Raw genomic sequence first — 19865 nt, 5'->3', positions numbered from 1 at the left:
CAGTCGGCAGTCCAAGCTGCAAAGAACATTACCTCGGCGTTACAACGACCGGACCATTCGCCGGTGGTATCAAAAATGATTTGCTCGTGACACAGATTTGGACAACCAACCCAGAGGAGAAAATATTTAATATTAACGTTTCGCCCCACTTTGCAAGGCTTCGTCACGGCTAAATGAAAACAAGATACAAACATTGCGAGAGGTGATAGAACATTAGAATAAATATATAAAGAAAGTAAGAAAATGTGCAAAAAAATAATAAGCTTAAGTTGAGGAAGTATAAATATAGATGGATAGGAAATTTTTAAAATTAGAAGCCTCGACCAGCAGTTGATGACGATGAATAGAAGAGCCTAAGGGCATACTGTAGAAGAAAATCCTTGCCAAACTGTTAAAGGACTCGCATCACAACTGAATATAAGTGTTTCGATGGTTTCTTAAGGATCATTGGTAAAGCAAGAAAAGTAGATCTATGGCTACCTCATGAAGTTAATGAGTTGATACACGCGTTTCAATGCTTACTAGGCAAAAAAAAAAAAATCGAAAACTAAATTCAGAACAAAATCTGAAAAATAGAAATTCGATCGTGTTATAGAATTTATTATTTAAATATATAGATAAGTTTGGTTCCGAATATGGTTAGACTTGGAACTGAAACGAAATTTTTACTTATTATTATAGAGTATATAGCTTAAAATATGTACCAGAGCCCCAATATTTCTTAGGTTGGCAGTCGGGTTTGCTGTTGGGGTTCCTCTCGTAGAGGTCGTAATCTCGATCAGGGAGGATGTCATTGTAGATGTCCACTTGAGTGGGAGATCGGCTGCCGAGCTGGCAATTGTGGCCGGGCACGGATGGGCTCAATGAGTACCTGTCACATATTTTAGATTTAGAATAGAAAAAAAGTCAACAAAATATTTTGGAAAAGATAAATGAATAAACATGAAAAAAAGATAAGATGTGTTTCCCAATAATACACTGATGTCATGGATACCATTCTGACTTCTTCAACAGAGAAAAAGGAAAAGTTGGTACCTGAAACTGAACATGTTGCACTGGAACTTCTTTTCATTGACACACTCAGTTTCGCAGTCGTACACGGAAGGGACCGTCAGCGCGACAAGTACGACGCCCCTGGCCAACTTGAACCCGGTCCGGGACCGCAGGAAGCACTCTACGGAACATAAGACACATTAGTACATGCAAACTACAAGAGGGCCGCTGTGCAAGAGGAAGGCAGGCCACACAGCGTTGGCCTACCTTATTGGCTCTTGTGTGCATACCATCTGGCAAGCCCCCTCCGCTACCAAGCTCGTAAGCACCTCCACCATACTGATAACCGTTGTCTTGAGGCGGCTCTAAGGCGTTGTTGTTGGGGTACCGGTCTCCGTATCTGTTAGGCGATGGTGGTCGACCGTATTCTACTACGGGCCGGCCTCCGTCAGGATAACCTCCGGGTCTGTAGACATCTGGGTACAGCCCACCAGGGCGGCCGCCACCTGGTCTACCTCCTCCCGGGTATCCATGGGGGTATCTATCATCAGGCCGATCAACGGGATATCCACCACCTGGCCGATCGTCTGGGTATCCACCGTCAGGGCGGCCAGCTGGATATCCACCACCATCCGGATATCCTCCTCCCGGTCGACCCCCAGCATAGCCAGGACCTGGTGGACCTCCTGAATAGCCTGGGCCGGGTCGACCTCCTGAATAACCTGGACCTGGTCGTCCTCCGGTGTAGCCTGGGCCTGTATAACCACCACCTGGACGTCCTCCGTAGTCGTATCCACCATAGGGTCCTCCACCATAAGGACCTGGACGGTAGAAACAACGACTAGGACCGCTGTAGTCTCTTTCGTAGTAGTCGTAACTCGGATCAGGATTAAAATCTGATGTGACATCTAGTTTGGAACTTTTTGTATCAGTCAACTGACAGCGGTTTTCTTTTCCGTCCCGATCAAACCTAAACAAGAAAATACAAATTAGAAAAAAAAAAATGATGTGACAAATTCAAATTTCATTGTGTTAAATATTTTACATATTATTAGATTTTGTACAATGTTATATTTTTAGTTATGGAGAGCTTGAGCCCACTATTGCTAATGGTATTTATGGGAAAAATCTTTAAAAGGGTACCAGACACTAAGAACACTAAAACGTCCTCCGTATTAGTCCAAGTTATAATTACACCTCATAACAGGAATTTTAGATAATCTTCAGAGAGGAGTAAATGAATAGAAAGAAAAATACATTGAAAAAAAAGAACATTAATCAAACTAAAAGTAAATTTATGTGGTAAAGAAAAAAAAATTGGTTATAAACGAATTGACGGAACGAACTGAATAGTAATCTTCAAAACAGTTTTCTTGTCCGGTTTCATTACATTGTGTAAGCGAGCATTGAACGGCTCTCGAAATAAACTTTTGCAGAACTACTACTGAGCAAATGAGATTCCTAGGGAAGATAATAGAGGAAATAAGAAGAGACTACATGCGAAAGGAAGCAATCAGAGAAGAGTCTGAACATTCTTCCTTGTGGAACACCAACAGTCGACTCGTGGTTTGGACTGGAGTGTCATATGCCAGATGGCTATAGTACTCAGTTTTATGACAGCTAGGCAGGGCGGAAAAAGACTATATATTTATACTATGAAATTAGTAAGACCAACAGATGGTTATAATTACTATCCAGATCTTCTGGTATTTAATAATATGATAATCTCCTAATGATATATAAAATTTTTTAAATTGATATTTTTTCATATTTAGAGAGTGATCAACTGCCCCCTCTGCCCCTCGCTGCTGGGTTACGCTCGTTTCTATGTATCACAATTTATGGGAAATTAAACCACCCTTAAAACTTTTTCAATCACAGATCATCGATAATCTTTATGAAGGGGTTTCAACAATTATTAATAAGTCAGAAGATTTATACACAGATTGATTTGAAAATATAAAGAGTTCGAAACGTGTTCATATTGATTATTATTGATTGATCGAAGAATGGTTGAAGTTTTAAGAGTAGTTCAATTTCCTGGACATTGTGATATATAGAGATATCACCCTTTGAAAAAACGGAATAATTCGAAATACTAGACAATTTTTACACTATTCCTCAACTTTAATTGGGAAAAAAAGGCGAGTCTTTTTCAAAATATAGGTGTCATATTAATTTCAAAAATAAGTTTGTACAAGAGTAAGCTGAAGCACAGAACGAATTCTGAAGAGAACGTAACGAAATGTTTCTTAAAATTGTTGAAAACTCTAGAACTCTTAAAGGAGCTACCAGGACTCAAAGAATTTTTATTTTTCAGTATGAAATTTTATTTTAAAATTATGATAAAATAAAAATAAGAGTTCTAAAAATATCCAAAGTAATCAATGTGCTAAAGTTGATAGCAAAAGAGATATAGGGTATCAAAGTTGTACGAAATGTAATGTTATCATTGAATAGCATCATTTATGTTTTGTTAACAGAACTATTTCTGTAAATAATTGAGAACACTAGAACTCTTAGGGGGCAATCAGGACTTTAAAAAATGTAGAGGACAAGAGGCCAGCTTCACAGAGGTAGAAAACGATGCAAGACCAACTAGATACTAATCAGCATGATACCAAAATATTTCAAGAACATCGAATTATCGGTTCGATCGATTATGTAAATAACGCAGAGCTAAATCTGTTCCTTGATTTCTATTGCGTAAAATGCAATAAAATTTTTTCGATTTGGAGCACAAACATTTTTTCCATAAATACAATGTTTCCTTATCTTCGAAAGCAATGTATATGAGAGAAAATATCTAAGATGTAATAAAATAATACAATAAACATCAGTAGTAAAATAATCAAAGGAAAGTAAGTAATGATGAAATACTTTATGGGTAAAAAATAAACTCATCATTTTCCGCTTGTGTGTGCACAGCAATTTTCATTGTTGGTCATGCAGTTGGTGAGCAGACAGACCGTAAACAGTTCCTCTAAGTGTTATAATTTTTCTCTCACGTATTGTTTATTTAAGAATGGTAAATCAAGTACATTTATGGTTAGCAAGCTGTATATTTTAAGTTATTTTTTGGAAAAATAAATATATTTATAATACAACTGTATTAAATATATATTCAAGTAAATGCGGTTTTTATACAATGATATTTTTCATTCTTATGCAGAATCTACTCATTGATAGAACTCCTATAAGTACTTCCAGAGTAGAAGATCTCGGGGCCATGTTCTTTTCAGAAGATTCGAAGCATAATCAGATAATGAAGGAGAAACAAGATTAGAAACATTTGTTGGGTGGTTAGGGAGTTTATCATGGATGGATTGGTGTCTGGTTCTGGCCGAATCTGTAACATTTGGAACATCGAGATCCTGTTAGATGACTTGATTTGTGAAAAATTATTGAGCATCAAGGATTGAATACGGTAGGAATTCGATGGCTTAGTGGAGCCCCAAAGCTCAACTCAGTAAGCCACTATAGGTCTTAGTATGGTGTTATAAATGAATCTTTTGTAACTAGTTGGAATTTAAGAGTTTGTCTAGTAAGTGTAGTAATAGTCTGAATCGGGGAGCAGTTTCCTGTCTTTTATTCTTTATATTAGATATATTACTTATTATATATTCTATTCTTTTTTATATTGTATATGGTAATCGTATTTTTATCTCCACTCAATCCTTATTACGAATTCATTAGCTCATTATTATTAATTTATTGATTATAAATTCGTAACATTATTATTCATAATTCAAGTTTTTTCCATTATTTTTTATATTTTAATTTGGTATTTTGTATATAATTGTGTTTTGTTAATTGAATGATTAGTTTAATCACTAGAAATATAGAAGAAAGTTTGGGTAGTGTGGAGTTTACCTGGAAGGATTGAAATTTGGCTCAGGCCAAATCGGCAACATTTTTCCACATTGAGGTCATGATGGATAACGTTATTTATGACAAAGTAAGGAGCATTGAGGATTTTGTACTGGATACGAGAGGAATTCGATGGTTTAGTGGAGGCCATAGCTCAACTCCTTAAGATAGGCTTTATTATGGTCCTAAAATGAATTTTTTGTAATTAGTTGGAAGTTTTGTCCGTGTGTAAGTGTAATAGTCCAAATTAACGATCAGTGGAAACTGTGTAAATTAAAATATTTGGCCTTATATTATAGTCTAAATATCACAGTCATATAAATGAGTCTTTGAATATAATTGGAAATTTAGACTGTCTGTCTAGAAAGTGTCGAAATCGATGAGCAGTTCCCTTTCTTTTCAGTCTAATATTAGGATACCAAGTGAGTTGTTTGTCCAGATGTGGTCCTAGGAAGAGGATCTGTTCGACAGGGACAAGTGTAGTATTATTAAAAGATAATGCAGGGCAAGAAGTTATAGGTTTCTGGTGAAGGGTAAAGGTGATTTGGTGGAATTCAACGGAATCCTCAAGTTCTGACAAGTATTCAAGGGTGGCAATTGTAAGATTGAAAAGTTTAGAATACAATGGAGTCATTATTCACTATTTACTAATTTAGAATAAAAAATGAAGTGTGCTGATTTAAATCAGATAAGCAACTGAAGGTAGTGCCATATTCGTGTCCAATCTGCCATATTATGTTCCAAAATCAGTATTGGAAGAATATCGTGACTAATACATAATTGGCAATGATGGGCAAATGTGGAGGCGAACATTGGAAGGATATATTTTGCAATATATATTCAATAAACTGGACCCGAGTTTAGCCCTATCCTAACCCTAGTCAATGATTGGACCCATTTGATCTGGTCAAGGGAACATAAATCTTAATTACTAATTTGTTTGAAATTCAATGTCAAGTAAAATACTAATTACATTATCATAGTAGAAAATAAAATATTTATATGATTCAAGAACGGCTGGACTCACTTGAAATTGAATCCTTCGCATTGGAAATTGGTTTCGGTCTCACAGGCGTCTTCGCAGGACCTCAAAGAGTCGCAGAGGAGTGCCCTCTTGACGTACCTGTCTATGAGGCTCCTTCCGACTACCATCCTCTTGAAGCATGCTGAAACAACAGAATCAATTTATTCAATTATAAATTAAAATGTTGATTTATATATATATATAAGAGTTGCAGGTTTTCTAGGATGTATGGTACAGGAGGTACTGAGTACTAATTCCAGGACAGTATACTGCGAAGGATGGTCCGCACAAGATCGTGGAAGAAAAAGAAGCCTTCGGAACTCCATCAACTGCTAGATCTACCCACCGCACCAGAGTTCATTGGTTGGAGGCATGTCAAGTTCTTTGACACTATCCAATCACTGACCGATCCACTCTTCTAAACACTAACACCAGCGCCCCCACCAGTGCGTTGGCAAGACCTTCATCAGTGTAGCCAATGAAATCCAGACATGCAAGTGACAGAGACACGTATCATCCTTAGTTTTTAGTTGCTTTTAGTTGAAACGAGGTGTGCCCCAACACCTCACAAATTCAGCAATGCACCCCCAACACAATTTCATTATATAGCATCAGCCATTTCTTAGAATGGAGCTCTGCTCTAGTAAAAGGAAATACAGTATATTTTATATTATACTTGTTTATTTATTTTGTATGTATTATTATTTTAGGGGCTTGGAAAAAAAGTACTAATTACTCAGCAGTACATAGATATATTTACTAGCAGTACATAGATACATATTCTAACAGTACATAGATATATATGGCTGCGTCTTGAAGAAATGAAGCAATGAAAGAAGAAACTAACGAAGAGGACCGTAAGGTTGCATACATTTCCAGTTCCGTCACTGAGGCCAAGGTTTTCGTAATTACATGTTGTCATTTGAAGCTATAGTCTGGAACGGAGCCGGTAGTCCCATTTACCCGAACAGGCCCTGCCATGAATGAGGCTAGTGACGCAATACTGTACTGATACACAGGCATTCTGACCAGAAGATGGGCTGAAGAAATCCAATATGAGATAGACTAGGGGTGCAAAATCCTCTTGATACGTTATAGTTCAAGAGCTGGGGTAAAAAAGTATGTATAATTACTAATCAAAATTGATGAGTCTGCCATGTATAGGTAGGGGAATTCAAAATGGCGGCTATTTTAAAACGTTAAAAAAATTAATTTTTCTTTCGTAGCTATGAAGCAACAACACTAGAGAACCTAAGAGAACATCATTCAAAGTAGAGTATATTTAAGTGCAATAGTACCCGAGATATAGATTTTTTAAAAAGCAACATTTAAAAAAAAAATGCACTTAAAAATCAGAAGTTAGTAAATTTATTTTGAGAAATAAAGATATCTATTAGCACTAAAATTAAAGCTAATATAATGCACTATAAAGTAGTTTATGACGTTTATTACGTAGGAGTAGTAGTTTTCATGATATTCAACAAAATTAATTCACAAAATGTTTATTTTGGGTTGTTTAGACAAAATATTTTATTTATGAAAAACTATATCTCAGAAAACATTGGACGTAGAGATGCCTGCCATTACACAAATTAAAGACAGACTAATCCATTATAAAGTAGTTTATATCATTTATCATAGGGGTAGTAGTTTTCATGATATTTGCATCTAAATATGCATTTTGCACAAATATTGATTTCTAGTAGTTCGGATCCAATTCTTCGATTTCAGTTTTTTGTGTAAAACAAATCCAAAATTTAGAGTGGCTACAGGCATTGAAAACAGATAGATTTTTGGATGACAAATAAAGATTTTACAAAATTCTGAGTTAGAAGCCATAATAAATAAAAAAGTGAAACAATACTGGTACTTTATTATTTTTATATAATTTATAGTTCAACTATAAATTTTTCTTGGACTATTTACTCTATAATTCCGGTTTCGATTCCAGTGTTTCGTCTAGATAATTTGTGCATTAAATTTAGTTTCAGGTTTAAGATTAAAAAAAAAAAAGATTATAAATTTAATCGAATCAAAGTTCAAGCATCGAGTTATCAAATTATTATTTTTAGTATTGATGATATCAATGATCATACAAATCTGAAGGAGATGGCCGGAGGTGGAGTCAAAAAGGAACAAAAAATAGTTAACAACTATTTATTTGTCGACGTTTCGCCCCACTTACTAGGCCTTCATCAGGGCTCAAAAAGATACAAAACAATTAAAAATAATTTTGCAATGTACGAAAAAAAGATACAAAAAATTAATTGGTAGGGTTAAAAAATATATGTTAAAAACATTTATGTTATTTTTTTATGTATAATTATTATTGTACATCTTGTTTTTATTTATTTTTGTTTATTTTTAAATTTTTTTTTTTAAATTTCTATTTACATAATTTCTAAGCCTACCTTATTATCCTGCATTTTCAAAATATTTTTACTTGTTTCGTTTCTTTTTTTAGCCATTATGAAGCCCTAAAAAGTGGGGCGAAACATGGGCAAATAAATATTTGTAAACTATTTTTTGTTCTCTTTTGACCGGATCCCTGACCATCTCCTTCATAAATTTATTTTTTTATTTTTTTTCTGAGTCTACATTTAAAAAATCGAAACATGTCCACCATCCTATTCACTAACTTGTTTTTTTTTTTTTTAGAGCAGAATAAAGTAACAGTAAATCGCTCTTTAATCTTAACTAATTAACTAGTTATTTTTTAATTATTAAGAAGACTTGTCTAAGAGGTTTTTTAAACAACTAAAATGGTAAAAAAAGTAAATTTTGATCCAGTACGCCTGAAAAAAGTGTCAATCTGTTAAAAATACCAATCAAAATTTATAAGCCACGAAATTACATCTAGCTTTGATTCTCTTTATCTCGTTTTTAGTTTATGCTGTTATGAATTTTTGGACTAGATATATATTATACTTATTTTTAATATACTTTACTCAGTAGATGGACGTTATTGAGTAAAGTATATACAACATTGAATATAATCCAATATAATTGAATCATTTAATGTAATATGAACGCTCTGAAATGTAATTATTTAATTTCAATAAATTGGATAATTCTAAAATTTAATATTTCTGGATTACGAATATTTCTTTCATATTGATATAAGATAAAAACACCTTTTTTTAAATATAAGGTTTTTGGTGTGCTGAATTATTACTAGTATTAATTATTATTATATTAGTATTAATTATTTAGTACATAAAAGATTTATTTTATTTTTCCTTTAATCTACTCTAGAAAACAAATGTTTTGATGAAAGAAACTTGAAAATATTATTTTCCAAACTCGAGGTATCAAATGTAACAATTTAGGGTTGTTTTTTTTTTGTTTTTTTTTTTTTTCCTGAGGTCTTAAATTTGTACAATTGAACAAAACTGTAGGAAATGCCTTAATTTTTTTCAATGTAGAATTACTAAAGGTTTTGGCTCAAAATTGGCCACCGTGCACCCTTCTAGTAAGTATGTTACATGTTACAGTAACTAAACAATAGGATTATCGATCATAAAGATTTATTAGTGCAACCGATAATTACAACGAGAGAAATATAACATATAAAAATGAATATTTGTATGTTCGTATTTTTTGCATTGCCATAATGTACTTTATGGATTTTGATGTGGCTTTTTGCTAAATCTAAGGATTTTCCCGGGATGCTTATAGGCTGGGCCGATTTTCGTTGTTAAAAAGAAGTTATTAACAAAATTAATCCTTTTTGATACGCAGATCAAAAAGTATACAATTTTTTTACGGTTATTATATGCCAAACGATTTGTCCCAAAATTCCAAAGAATAATCAAAACATATAACTAATTATATTAAATTGATTTTTTATTCACTAAAAATTAAAGAAATAATATCTAAATGAGTATTTCAGTAAAGTAGGTTCACATTTTTTGTTTAAAAAAAAAACCAATTCATATTCACTTTTAACGTCGTCTGAAACCATCAAACACTATTTTTTAAAGAAATTAAAAATAAGACGTTTTTTACCTTGATTTATTTGAAGGATTGTTTTTAAATTCCTGTGACCATTGTTCATATAATCAACTCTGCATTTTGCCCAATTCCTACGATTATTTTAACCTACGAATCTTACATACATCAACAAAATTTAGATTATGATGGCGAAATATTCGTTCCAAATAAACATAAACTACTCAAATGCTTTATTTTATACCTCCAGTTATAATTTGTTAAATTAGATGCTGTTCGTGTCCTTTGTTGCTGTTTATAGAGCCCTAAACCACTACCAAGTTCGGTGTAGATTGGTTGAATCAACTTAAAGTTAATTCTACTTTTTCGATTTTTCATAAGAAAATTTTTGGTCAAAAATTTTGATTTCTAATTTTTTTTTTCGAAGATTCGTATTTAAAGTTTTCTCGATGCTAAAAACGAATATCAACTTTGTTTCACTCCTAAAAAATCTTACCTTGATGATTTTGAGTCAGTTATTCTGAGTTGTTTCTATAGAGTACTAATATTGAAGCACAATGAGGGTCATTATTTAAATACTATTTATATTTTATGTAGTTTATATATGACAATATCATTGATAATTAAATTATTATAAAGAATAAGAAAAATCATCTAAATCGGACCAGTATTAATGATTATACAATGAAGTTAACTGTTACTATGGTTACCGTCTTATCACTTCAGCTATATATTAATTGATATCAAAGTTTTAATAGTGTTCAATTAATGTATATATATAATATACCAATAGCGAAGGATTGCTCGTGTTAAAATAAAATCTTATTGCTATCGCTATAGAAGTCTTTCTACCACCTAAAGCACATAGACTCACGTGGAGCATCCTCAATGACGATGATGGTCGGCGAAGACGCAGCGACCGGAGATCCCCAGAACAACAAGAGCCAGAGGACTACAGACATGGAGGCCGCAGAGAGGAGACTGGAGGCTGAGCGGTTCCCCTCACGCTCCCTTCTCCTCCGCCGCTCCTGATGGCAATATTGTACTCTAATGGATCTCCTATCTGCATCTTCCATGTCCGAGATCCGAGGCCGCAGTCATTCAGTACTCTTAGGACCTTGGCTTTAATGTTGTAGCCATTAAACAGTTTAGTTTTACTCAGGGTCTTCGGTAATGTAATGGTTGTTCAAAAAGTTAATCTTTAAATACGAAAATCATTAAACTGTGAAACATATGTAACATTGAGGTCCTGATGGATTACTTTTTTTGTGACAGCTAAGGAACATTGAAGATTTTGGACTGTAAGGATTTGATGCGAGAATAATTCGAAGGGTTAGTCGAGCCCCAAGGCTCAACTCTGTAAGTTCAAATTGACCTTATTATTGTCATATAAATGAGTCTTTTTAATTAGTTGGAAGTTTAGACCGCCTGTCAAGTAAGTGTTGTAATAGTCGAAATCGACGAGAAATTCCCTTTCTTTACAGTCTTGTATGAGTTTTTTTTTTTTTTTTCCGAACCCTCTAAAACAGAAATAAAATGTGATTTAGTAGTGCATTACTGTGTAGAAAGAAAAAGTAATTCGTGTTGTGTCTTACCTTTTACTACCTTTGGTATTTAAAGGTTACCTGTTATATTTAATTTTACATATGAGCTATCCGTTCAGCAACTATTTGAGTCCGGAGGTGAGGGGCCTCCTCGTGTTATATCGCATATAATATATAAATAAAAATAAAAATACAAATAATAAAGACAATAGATAATAGTGAAATGATAAGAGAAACAGTCTGAAATCAAAAGAAGTGTGGGGGAGGGGGTTTGGGGTGCATCAGTAGATGGAGCTATGAGGTGATGTTAATAGGGTTTTTGGGACCTTTCCTGCCCTGCCACCTCGCAGGAAGGGGGGATGGGGTGATAGATTGGAATACTGGATTGAAGGAAGCAGGGAGACTGTCGAAGAATTTAATGTGTCTCCGTGTGATGTGAGACACATTAAATTCTTCGACGACTGAGGAATTTAAGTCAGTCTAGATATGGTTCAAGAAGAGAAGCGAATCTGTTCTACGGGGACAAATGGAGTGTTATTAAAGGATAATGTAGAGTAGGAATAGAATATTTAAAAAATACACACCCATCCAAAATACAAATCATTCATTGTACAAATTAAAATATGTCCAATTCAGATGGTTTAAGTTTTATAATGTAGGGAATTTCATTATATTTCACATGTGTGGCTATAATCTTCCAAGAGATGCATATTTCGGGGAATTATTTTTTTTCTTTAAATTGTTTATTATGTACTAGAAATAATTTTTTAAAAATAGCAATAAAATCAGAGTAAAATTATTTTGAAATCCACTATTATTGCACATCTTAAAATATATACAGAAGGATAAAGTAAATGAGCATACTCAAACTATGTGCATGATCAAATAAAATAAAATAAAATAATTTTTTTTAAATTGTTTATTATGTACTAGAAATAATTTTTTAAAAATAGCAATAAAATCAGAGTAAAATTATTTTGAAATCCACTATTATTGCACATCTATGGCTTAATTTCGACTTTATAGGCATCGTCCTATTGTTTTTGAGACACAAAGATCAATAAATCAGTATATTACTAATCCAAGAGTACTATGTATTATTATTGGTCAAACGAGTCTGCCAAGTATAGGTAGGGAGAATAAAAAATGTCGGCTGTATCAAAAGGTTAAAAAACAAAATAGTTTTTCATTTGGAGGTCAATACCTTACAATTATCAACAACACAAGAAAACCTCAGAGAAAATCATTTAAAGTAGAGTGAATTTGCTAACATATGAGCCCTAATAGAGCTATTTACGTTCAATAGTTCCCGAGATATAGCTTTCATAAAGAATGTACTGAAAAATCAGTAGGTAGTGAATTCATTTAGAGAAATCTATATCTCAAACACTAGTTGACTTACAGATATCTATTAGCAATCAAATTAAAGCTATTTTGATGTGCTATAAAGTAGTTTATGATGTTCTTCGCAGGAATAGTAGTTTTCATGATATTTTTCAAAATGAAGTCACAAAATATTTTGATTGTTTGGTAAAAATGTTTGATTTAAGAAAATCTATATCTCAGGTAAATCATTAGATACCCAAGAGTCTATCAGCATTCAAATTAGTGCTAGCTTTAGGTACTATATAGTGGTTAATAATTGTAGACTAGCAGAAATCTGTACGCCTAATAGTGTCTGAGATATTTTCTTCTAAAAATAAATTCATTAACTAATGAATTTCCGTTATTTCGTTTTTATATGTTGCTTTTTTAAAAACATTTTTTTGAAAAAAAATTGAACGAAAATTGCTCTATTAGGTCTCATATGTTAGTAAATTGACATTACTTTAAATGATGTCCTATTAGGTTTTCTAATATTGCAGGTAGTATTAAAGATATGGAGCTACAAATGAAAAATTAATTTTATTTAACTTTATGAAATAGCCACCATTTTTTATTTTCCATAACTATACTTGGCAGAATCATAAATTTCGACTAGTAACTAAACATAATTTTCATCAATGTAATTAAAAAAATTTTTTTTATTCAAAAAACTTTATTTATTGATAGATATTACAATCTGCCACACCGTTGTGGGTAATAGCTAATAGTGATGAATGATCACATTCATACTAAAATAAAATAAAAAAAGAATGGAAAATAAATAAATAAATGAAGAAAAAAAAGGAAATACAAATAAATCTCTTAAAATAAATACAAACAGAAGGATAAAGAAAATGAGCATACTCAAACTATGTGCATGATCAAATAAATAAATTAAATAAAATAATAATCAAAAATTAGGGTGAAATAACTTAGTTTTTACCAGCGAACTCCATGTATTAGCTCTTGTACTATACAGCCCGGTTTTGTTTTACAGATTATATTTATAACTATAATTTTCTGTAGAAATATTATTTTTGTAAGATTAATCCAAGGGGACAGTATAGGCTGAGGGGACAGCATTACGACTTTGACGGCTTGGTATCTCACGCCTTGGCCACGATAAGCAACACGTCATATAATAATTCGCAATTATATAATGTGAATATATAATATACTTCTTCCTTTCCGTACACTCTACTCATTTGCATAAGAAGTGAAGATAATTACCCATAAAATCCGGTTTTAAATCCATTACATATGACATAACTAGTGCTGCTATCTGTAAAAATATGAGGATAATTCGAAATAGATGGTAGATCCATATATATCACAAATTTTACATTTCTGGCGAAATAGGAATAAGGGAAACAATTAAAAACATCAATAAAACGTCATAAAAAGGTTATTTGAACGAAAATGAACACAATAATAAGAACTGAATACGTCCTCTTTACAAAAAATATCGAAAAACTGGTACTAAAATTATTTAAAACTATCATAACAGGGTTTGCTATTTTATATCAAGTTATTGACAAAAAAAGCATTTTTGGCGCGTAGCTCAGAAAGTATATATTTGTTTCATGGTATTATATTTCAGTCGATTATTCTCTTTCTAAAGTATAAGAAAAATATATTAGTGATTTTTTTATACACTACAAATTAAAAACATTATGCTAAATATTCAGGATAGTTTATAGTAGTACAACGCCCGGGAAGAAAAAAAGGCAGCATTTCTCCCCAATTTTTGATTATTTTAATGAAAACTGTATATATAATTACTAGTCAAAACTGATGAGTCTGCCAAGTATAGGTAGGGGGAATAAAAAATGGCAGCTGTTTCTAAACCTTAAAACATTGATTTTCCATTCGGAGCTCTATTTCTTGAAAACTACCAACAGGACTAGAAAATCTATAAGAACATTATTTAAAGAAAAGTAAATTTGCTGAAATATGAGCCCTAATAGAGCTATTTACGTCCAATAGTTATCGAGATATAGCCTTTTAAACAGCAACATTTCATAAAAATCTACTGAAATCTCAGTAGCTAGTTAATTTATTTTGAGAAATCTATATCTCAGGAACTATGTGACATATAGATGTCAATTAGCACTCAAATTAAAGCTAGTTTAACGTACTATAAAGTAATTCATGACTTTTACCTTCGTAGGAATAGTAATTTTCATGATATTTCCTAAAATAAATTGATTTATTGTTGTCCGAACGATAAGGTTGAGTTTTGAAAACTTTATTTCAGAAACCATTAGATGTACAGATGTCTGCCAGCACTCAAAATAAAAGTTAAATTTACTATAAAATAGTTTATAACGTTTATCTCTGCAGGAGTAATAGTTTTTATTATATTTGACAAAATAAATTCATAAACTGTTTATTTCTAGTGGTTTGGTTGATTTTTGAAAAAATATATCTCTAGGTATATAATACGCACATATGTATGCCAGCACTCAAAATAAAGTACATTTAACTTTCTATGAAGTAGTTTATGACACTTATCTTCGTAGGGATAGCAGTTTTTATGATATTCACATATGAATAAAAATTTGGCAAATGAATATTTGTCCGAACAACTATAAATTAATTTATTTTAGCAGATTTCATGAAAACAACTACTTCTATGAAAATAAACGTCATAAACTAATTTATAGCTCATTAAACTAGCTTTAATTTGAGTGCTAACGTACGTCAAATGGTTCTTGAGATATAGATTTTTCAAAATAAATTCACTAACTAATATTCTTTCAGTACGTCCCATTCAACATTTTTATGAAATTTTGCTTTTTAAAAAGCTATATCTCGAAAACTATTGAATGTAAATAGTAAATTTTAGGAAATTTACTCTACTTTAAATGATGTTCTCTTAAATTTTCTATTGCTGGTAGTTTTAAAGATACTGAGCTCAAAATGAAATATTAATTATTTTTATTATTTTAAAAAAAACCGTCATTTTTTATTCCCCTAAGTATAGTTGGCAGACTCATCAATTTTGGCTAGTTGACTACATAGTTTTCAATATATTAATACAAAATTGGGGTGAGATAACTTACTTTTTTCTCCTCTTGGGCTCATTTACTATAGGCTGGTCAGTTTTTTTGGTTAAAAAGTTATTAAAAAAAAAAAAAAAGCATTTTTGGCGCGTAGCTCAGAAAGTATAATTTTTTTTCATGGTACTATATTCTCACCGTTTAGTCTCTTTCTGAAGTATACGAAAAAATATCACTGATTTTTTATACACTAAAAATTAAAACACATTATGAGGATTTCAGTAAAGTAGGTCATCAATATTTTTTTTTGGAAAAAGCAAATATTATTTGATTTTAGCGTTGTCTGAAAGTGTCAATATCATTTTTTAAACAAATCAAAAATTATAAATTTTTCACCTTGATTTATTTGGAAGATTTTTATTTATTCCGGTGAGTTATTGTTCATAACTTTGCATTTAATCCAATTCCTATGTCAATACAACCGTTGGAAAGTTGAATATTTACTGTTTTAACCTACGTTAATTTTACGTTTAAAATTTAGATTTAATGCCCTAAATATTAGTTTTAAATAAAGAAAAACGTTTCAAACATTTTATTTTATATCTCCAGTTCTAATTTGCTTAATGAGATTGCATTCGGTTGCTCTATAAACTGCCCTTTGGTCAGCCCTAAACCACTTAAAAGTTTTGTATAGATTGGATTCATGTTGAAGTTAATTTTTTGAAATTGATTTTTAAAAAGAAATCAGAGGCGAATATGTAAAAAGTTTGGGCTAAATAAAATTTTTTCCCGATTTTTTCGAAAATTCGTATTTAAGAGTTTTTTGATGAGCTAAAAATGAATATCAACTTTTTTTCACTACGAAAAAATCCTTAACCCATTTTAATTGGCCAGTCAACATGATGGATAAATAAATTACCCCAATGAAAAAAAAATCAACTAAATCGGACCAATATTAACGATTGATAATATATCGAGGTTAGCTGTTTCCATTTATGTTGCTATAGTTACCGTCTTATCATTTCATCTATATATTAATTGATATGATAGTTTCAATAGTGTTCAATTAATATATATACATCCTCAAATATAGCTATAAGAAAGCATTGCTGGGTCTGCCTGTAAAACACATAAAACCCCCGAATTAATTCGTAATAATGAAATGAAATTTAAATCGTCTTTTGGATTCAATCGATGGCAGCGGTAGTAGCGTAGCACTTCCATGCCACCCTACGAAAAAAAACACGAGGACTTCCATGGTCCGTCGCCCATATAATAATAATAATTTGGGCTCAATGACGAAAAGAGCATTTAGGTCGTTATGCCAAATGGAATAACTATTTATTCGTGTAAAATGACACAAAGAACACAATTAAATTAAGTGCCAATCTTAGCATAATCAACTGTTGAGTCGATATCGTATCAGACAAAGTATAGCACAGCTCCCTTTCTAAAAACAATTGAAAATTATGTTGTTATTCCACACTGAAAGGGAAGCTAAGTAAGCACCCAGGTCATAACGACCGATCTTCCTTCCTATGCCAAATGTTGTAAATACAATAATATCAATATACAATAAACTGGTAAATGCATTTTTATGCTTGCCAAGTCAAAAAAGTAAATTTCACAAAAAATTGCAGTTGTGTCATTGTTATTCCTATATGATTATAGATTTACCTAATAAACTTCAATGTAAGTTTACAAAAAGAGGTTAATACAGGATGTCTTTATTCCGTTAGCTTGTTGGTGATGAAGACTAGCATTAAAGAGCATTATCAAAGATGTCCTTGAAATAACGTTATTAAAGGATACTTTTCTTGAAGAAAAAGTAAATTGTTTCCTGCCATATTAAGAAGAATAGCAAACAATTAACAGCGGCGTGAGTCAACTCCTATACAGAGGAACTCTGAACAAGCTCCGCGGTTCAGTGGTTAAATAGCAAAGTATCATCTTGAAGACTGTTAAGTAAAGCAATTATCTATGAACCCAGAAGGAGGGGAAAAAAAGTTATTTTACCTCATTTTTTTATTGTTTGTATGAAAACTATATATAGAGTCAAAATTGAGTTATTTCCTGTTAAAAAAAGGTTTAATTTCTCCTGGCCTATACAAAGGGTACAGCAAATGTCATTAAATAGTAAATATTGAAGTAATTAAGGTGCACTCTGAAGTTTATTTAATTTTTTTCAAGAAAAACCTAAAATGTTTGCTGCTTTTTATTCAGAGCTCCACATGCTTAAAACTGTCTACAAGACTAGAAAAACTTTTAATTTTGGCTAATATCTTGGAGACTAGAGTTCCTACGAATATAAACTACATTAAACTATCTTTAAGTTTGGAGCTATGGGCATCTCTACAACTAATAGGTCCTGCGATATTTTTTTCATAAATTAAATTTTTTTCTAAATAAGGAGAAATCAACAGTTTGTGAATTTATTATGGAAAATGATACTCCTACCCTTGCTTCTACTAATCAATAATGGAGAGATTTGAAAGGAAAGTCTTCCGTACAATTACAGGAGCGATCTAATATTAGAGCCTTTACAAGCCAAGCCTGGAGGACAAGAACTAAAAGTGAATAGCTTGCAGAGACTCGTCAGTCAAGCTCTCATTATATGAAGGAAATGAGGTAATGATGGATGGAACATGTGGCTCGAAGCAATCCATCAAAACGCATCTACACAGTCCATAAGACTACAATTGGTCAGAGAACGTAGCATGAAAAAAATTGATGGTGAAAAACCAGATGGATAGATAGAATCGAAATAAATGCGAAAGAACTACATACAGCAAACTGGAAAGCAGTAGCCCAAGGCCTGAAGATCCAACCACAATCATAAGTCTATCACGAGTGAGATAAAGATAAATTTTATTCGTGTCAAATCAAAGTAATTTATGTGCATATACTTAATTGTAAATTTCAATTAATTAATTTATAAAGATATATAAAAAAATACAAGATCTCCTTGGATTGCCTCTTACTAAATAAAAGAAATATTTGATCAATGTTATATATGTAGTTATTTCGAAACAATCAAGTTGTCAAAGTGGCCAACAAGAAGTTATGATGATTGATGTTAATGCCATGTACAGGGCGAGAGAATGTTTATAGTATTTTTTAAAATTTACGTTCAATCTAAAATCTATAAATATGTATAAAGTGGCAGCGGTAACAGTGTGGCAACGCGCCTGTCTACCAACCCTAAGGTTGCGAGTTCGATCCCGGCCGCATCCGGGATTTTTACAAGCATAAAATTATACAAAGCTCACTCGCAGCCTCCCCCCGGGCATTTGTTAGGCCATTTAGCCAATGGGTGGTACTCACAAAAAAATAGGCGTGGGAGTGACGAACCCACCCTACGAAAAATCAACGTCAAGAAACGCGCGATGTATTTCCTGATACATAACGCGAAGTCTTAGGCCTACATGGTCTGTCGCCTATATAATTATAATAATAATCTAAAATCGAACCATAGTTGTAGCTCGCTTTTGATTCATGAAAAATGACAAATCGGTTCCACTCATACTTGAACGAACAAGATGTTATTTAGAATTTTAAAAGGCTATGCATATAGCTCTCTATTACCAAAATCCTTGAAAAACTCATTTTGAAACGCCTATACCCCATCCTGGATTCCAATCATAAAATCCCTGATCACCAGTTTGGATTTCGAATATCCCACACTACTATCCAGCAATGTCATCGTGTAGTGGACGTAGTCTCGTCTTCTTTGGAGCGCGGAATGTACTGCGCAGGAGTCTTTTTCGATGTAGAACAGGCTTTTGATCGAGTCTGGCACCCGGGACTGCTTTACGAACTCCGTAAATTCCTACCTCCTACATAGCTTCTCATCATTCGTTCCTTTCTCATTGATAGATTATTCCAAGTAAACCACAATGGTTTCTATTCATCCCGCTATTCTGAGTCCGCTGGTGTTCCTCAAGGTGGTATCCTTGGTCCCATCCTCTACACCATCTATACAGCTGACATTCCAACCAATCCTAACACTATCCTGACTACGTATGCTGATGACGCATGTGTGCTCGCTGTTAATAATAACCCATTAATTGTATCCCAAAATCTCCAATCCCATATCACAGCCCTCGAAGAATGATG

At 32.5% G+C, this 19865-nt stretch overlaps 1 protein-coding gene across 2 annotated transcripts in view; it reads right to left on the bottom strand.

Moving 5' to 3' along the window:
- Positions 1-19865, bottom strand: part of LOC106677124 (uncharacterized) — a 112840-nt gene that overhangs the window by 30356 nt on the left and 62619 nt on the right. The window contains exons 1-5 of one of the 2 annotated variants that reach the window (XM_014414839.2): positions 10713-10828; positions 5891-6029; positions 1284-1963; positions 1036-1174; positions 705-871 (exon numbers count right to left, since the gene is read on the bottom strand). In XM_014414839.2, the coding sequence (XP_014270325.1) occupies positions 705-871; positions 1036-1174; positions 1284-1963; positions 5891-6029; positions 10713-10800 (1213 nt within the window). In that variant the 5' untranslated portion in view covers positions 10801-10828. Of the gene's footprint in view, positions 1-704; positions 872-1035; positions 1175-1283; positions 1964-5890; positions 6030-10712; positions 10829-19865 lie in introns of those variants that run through there. The other variant, XM_067051972.1, reaches the window with a different exon arrangement.

This window comes from Halyomorpha halys, unplaced genomic scaffold (assembly GCF_000696795.3).
Source record: "Halyomorpha halys isolate HHAL.00 unplaced genomic scaffold, Hhal_1.1 Scaffold88.1, whole genome shotgun sequence".
Classification (NCBI taxonomy): domain Eukaryota; kingdom Metazoa; phylum Arthropoda; class Insecta; order Hemiptera; family Pentatomidae; genus Halyomorpha; species Halyomorpha halys.
This window is presented reverse-complemented; position numbering and strand designations above follow the sequence as displayed.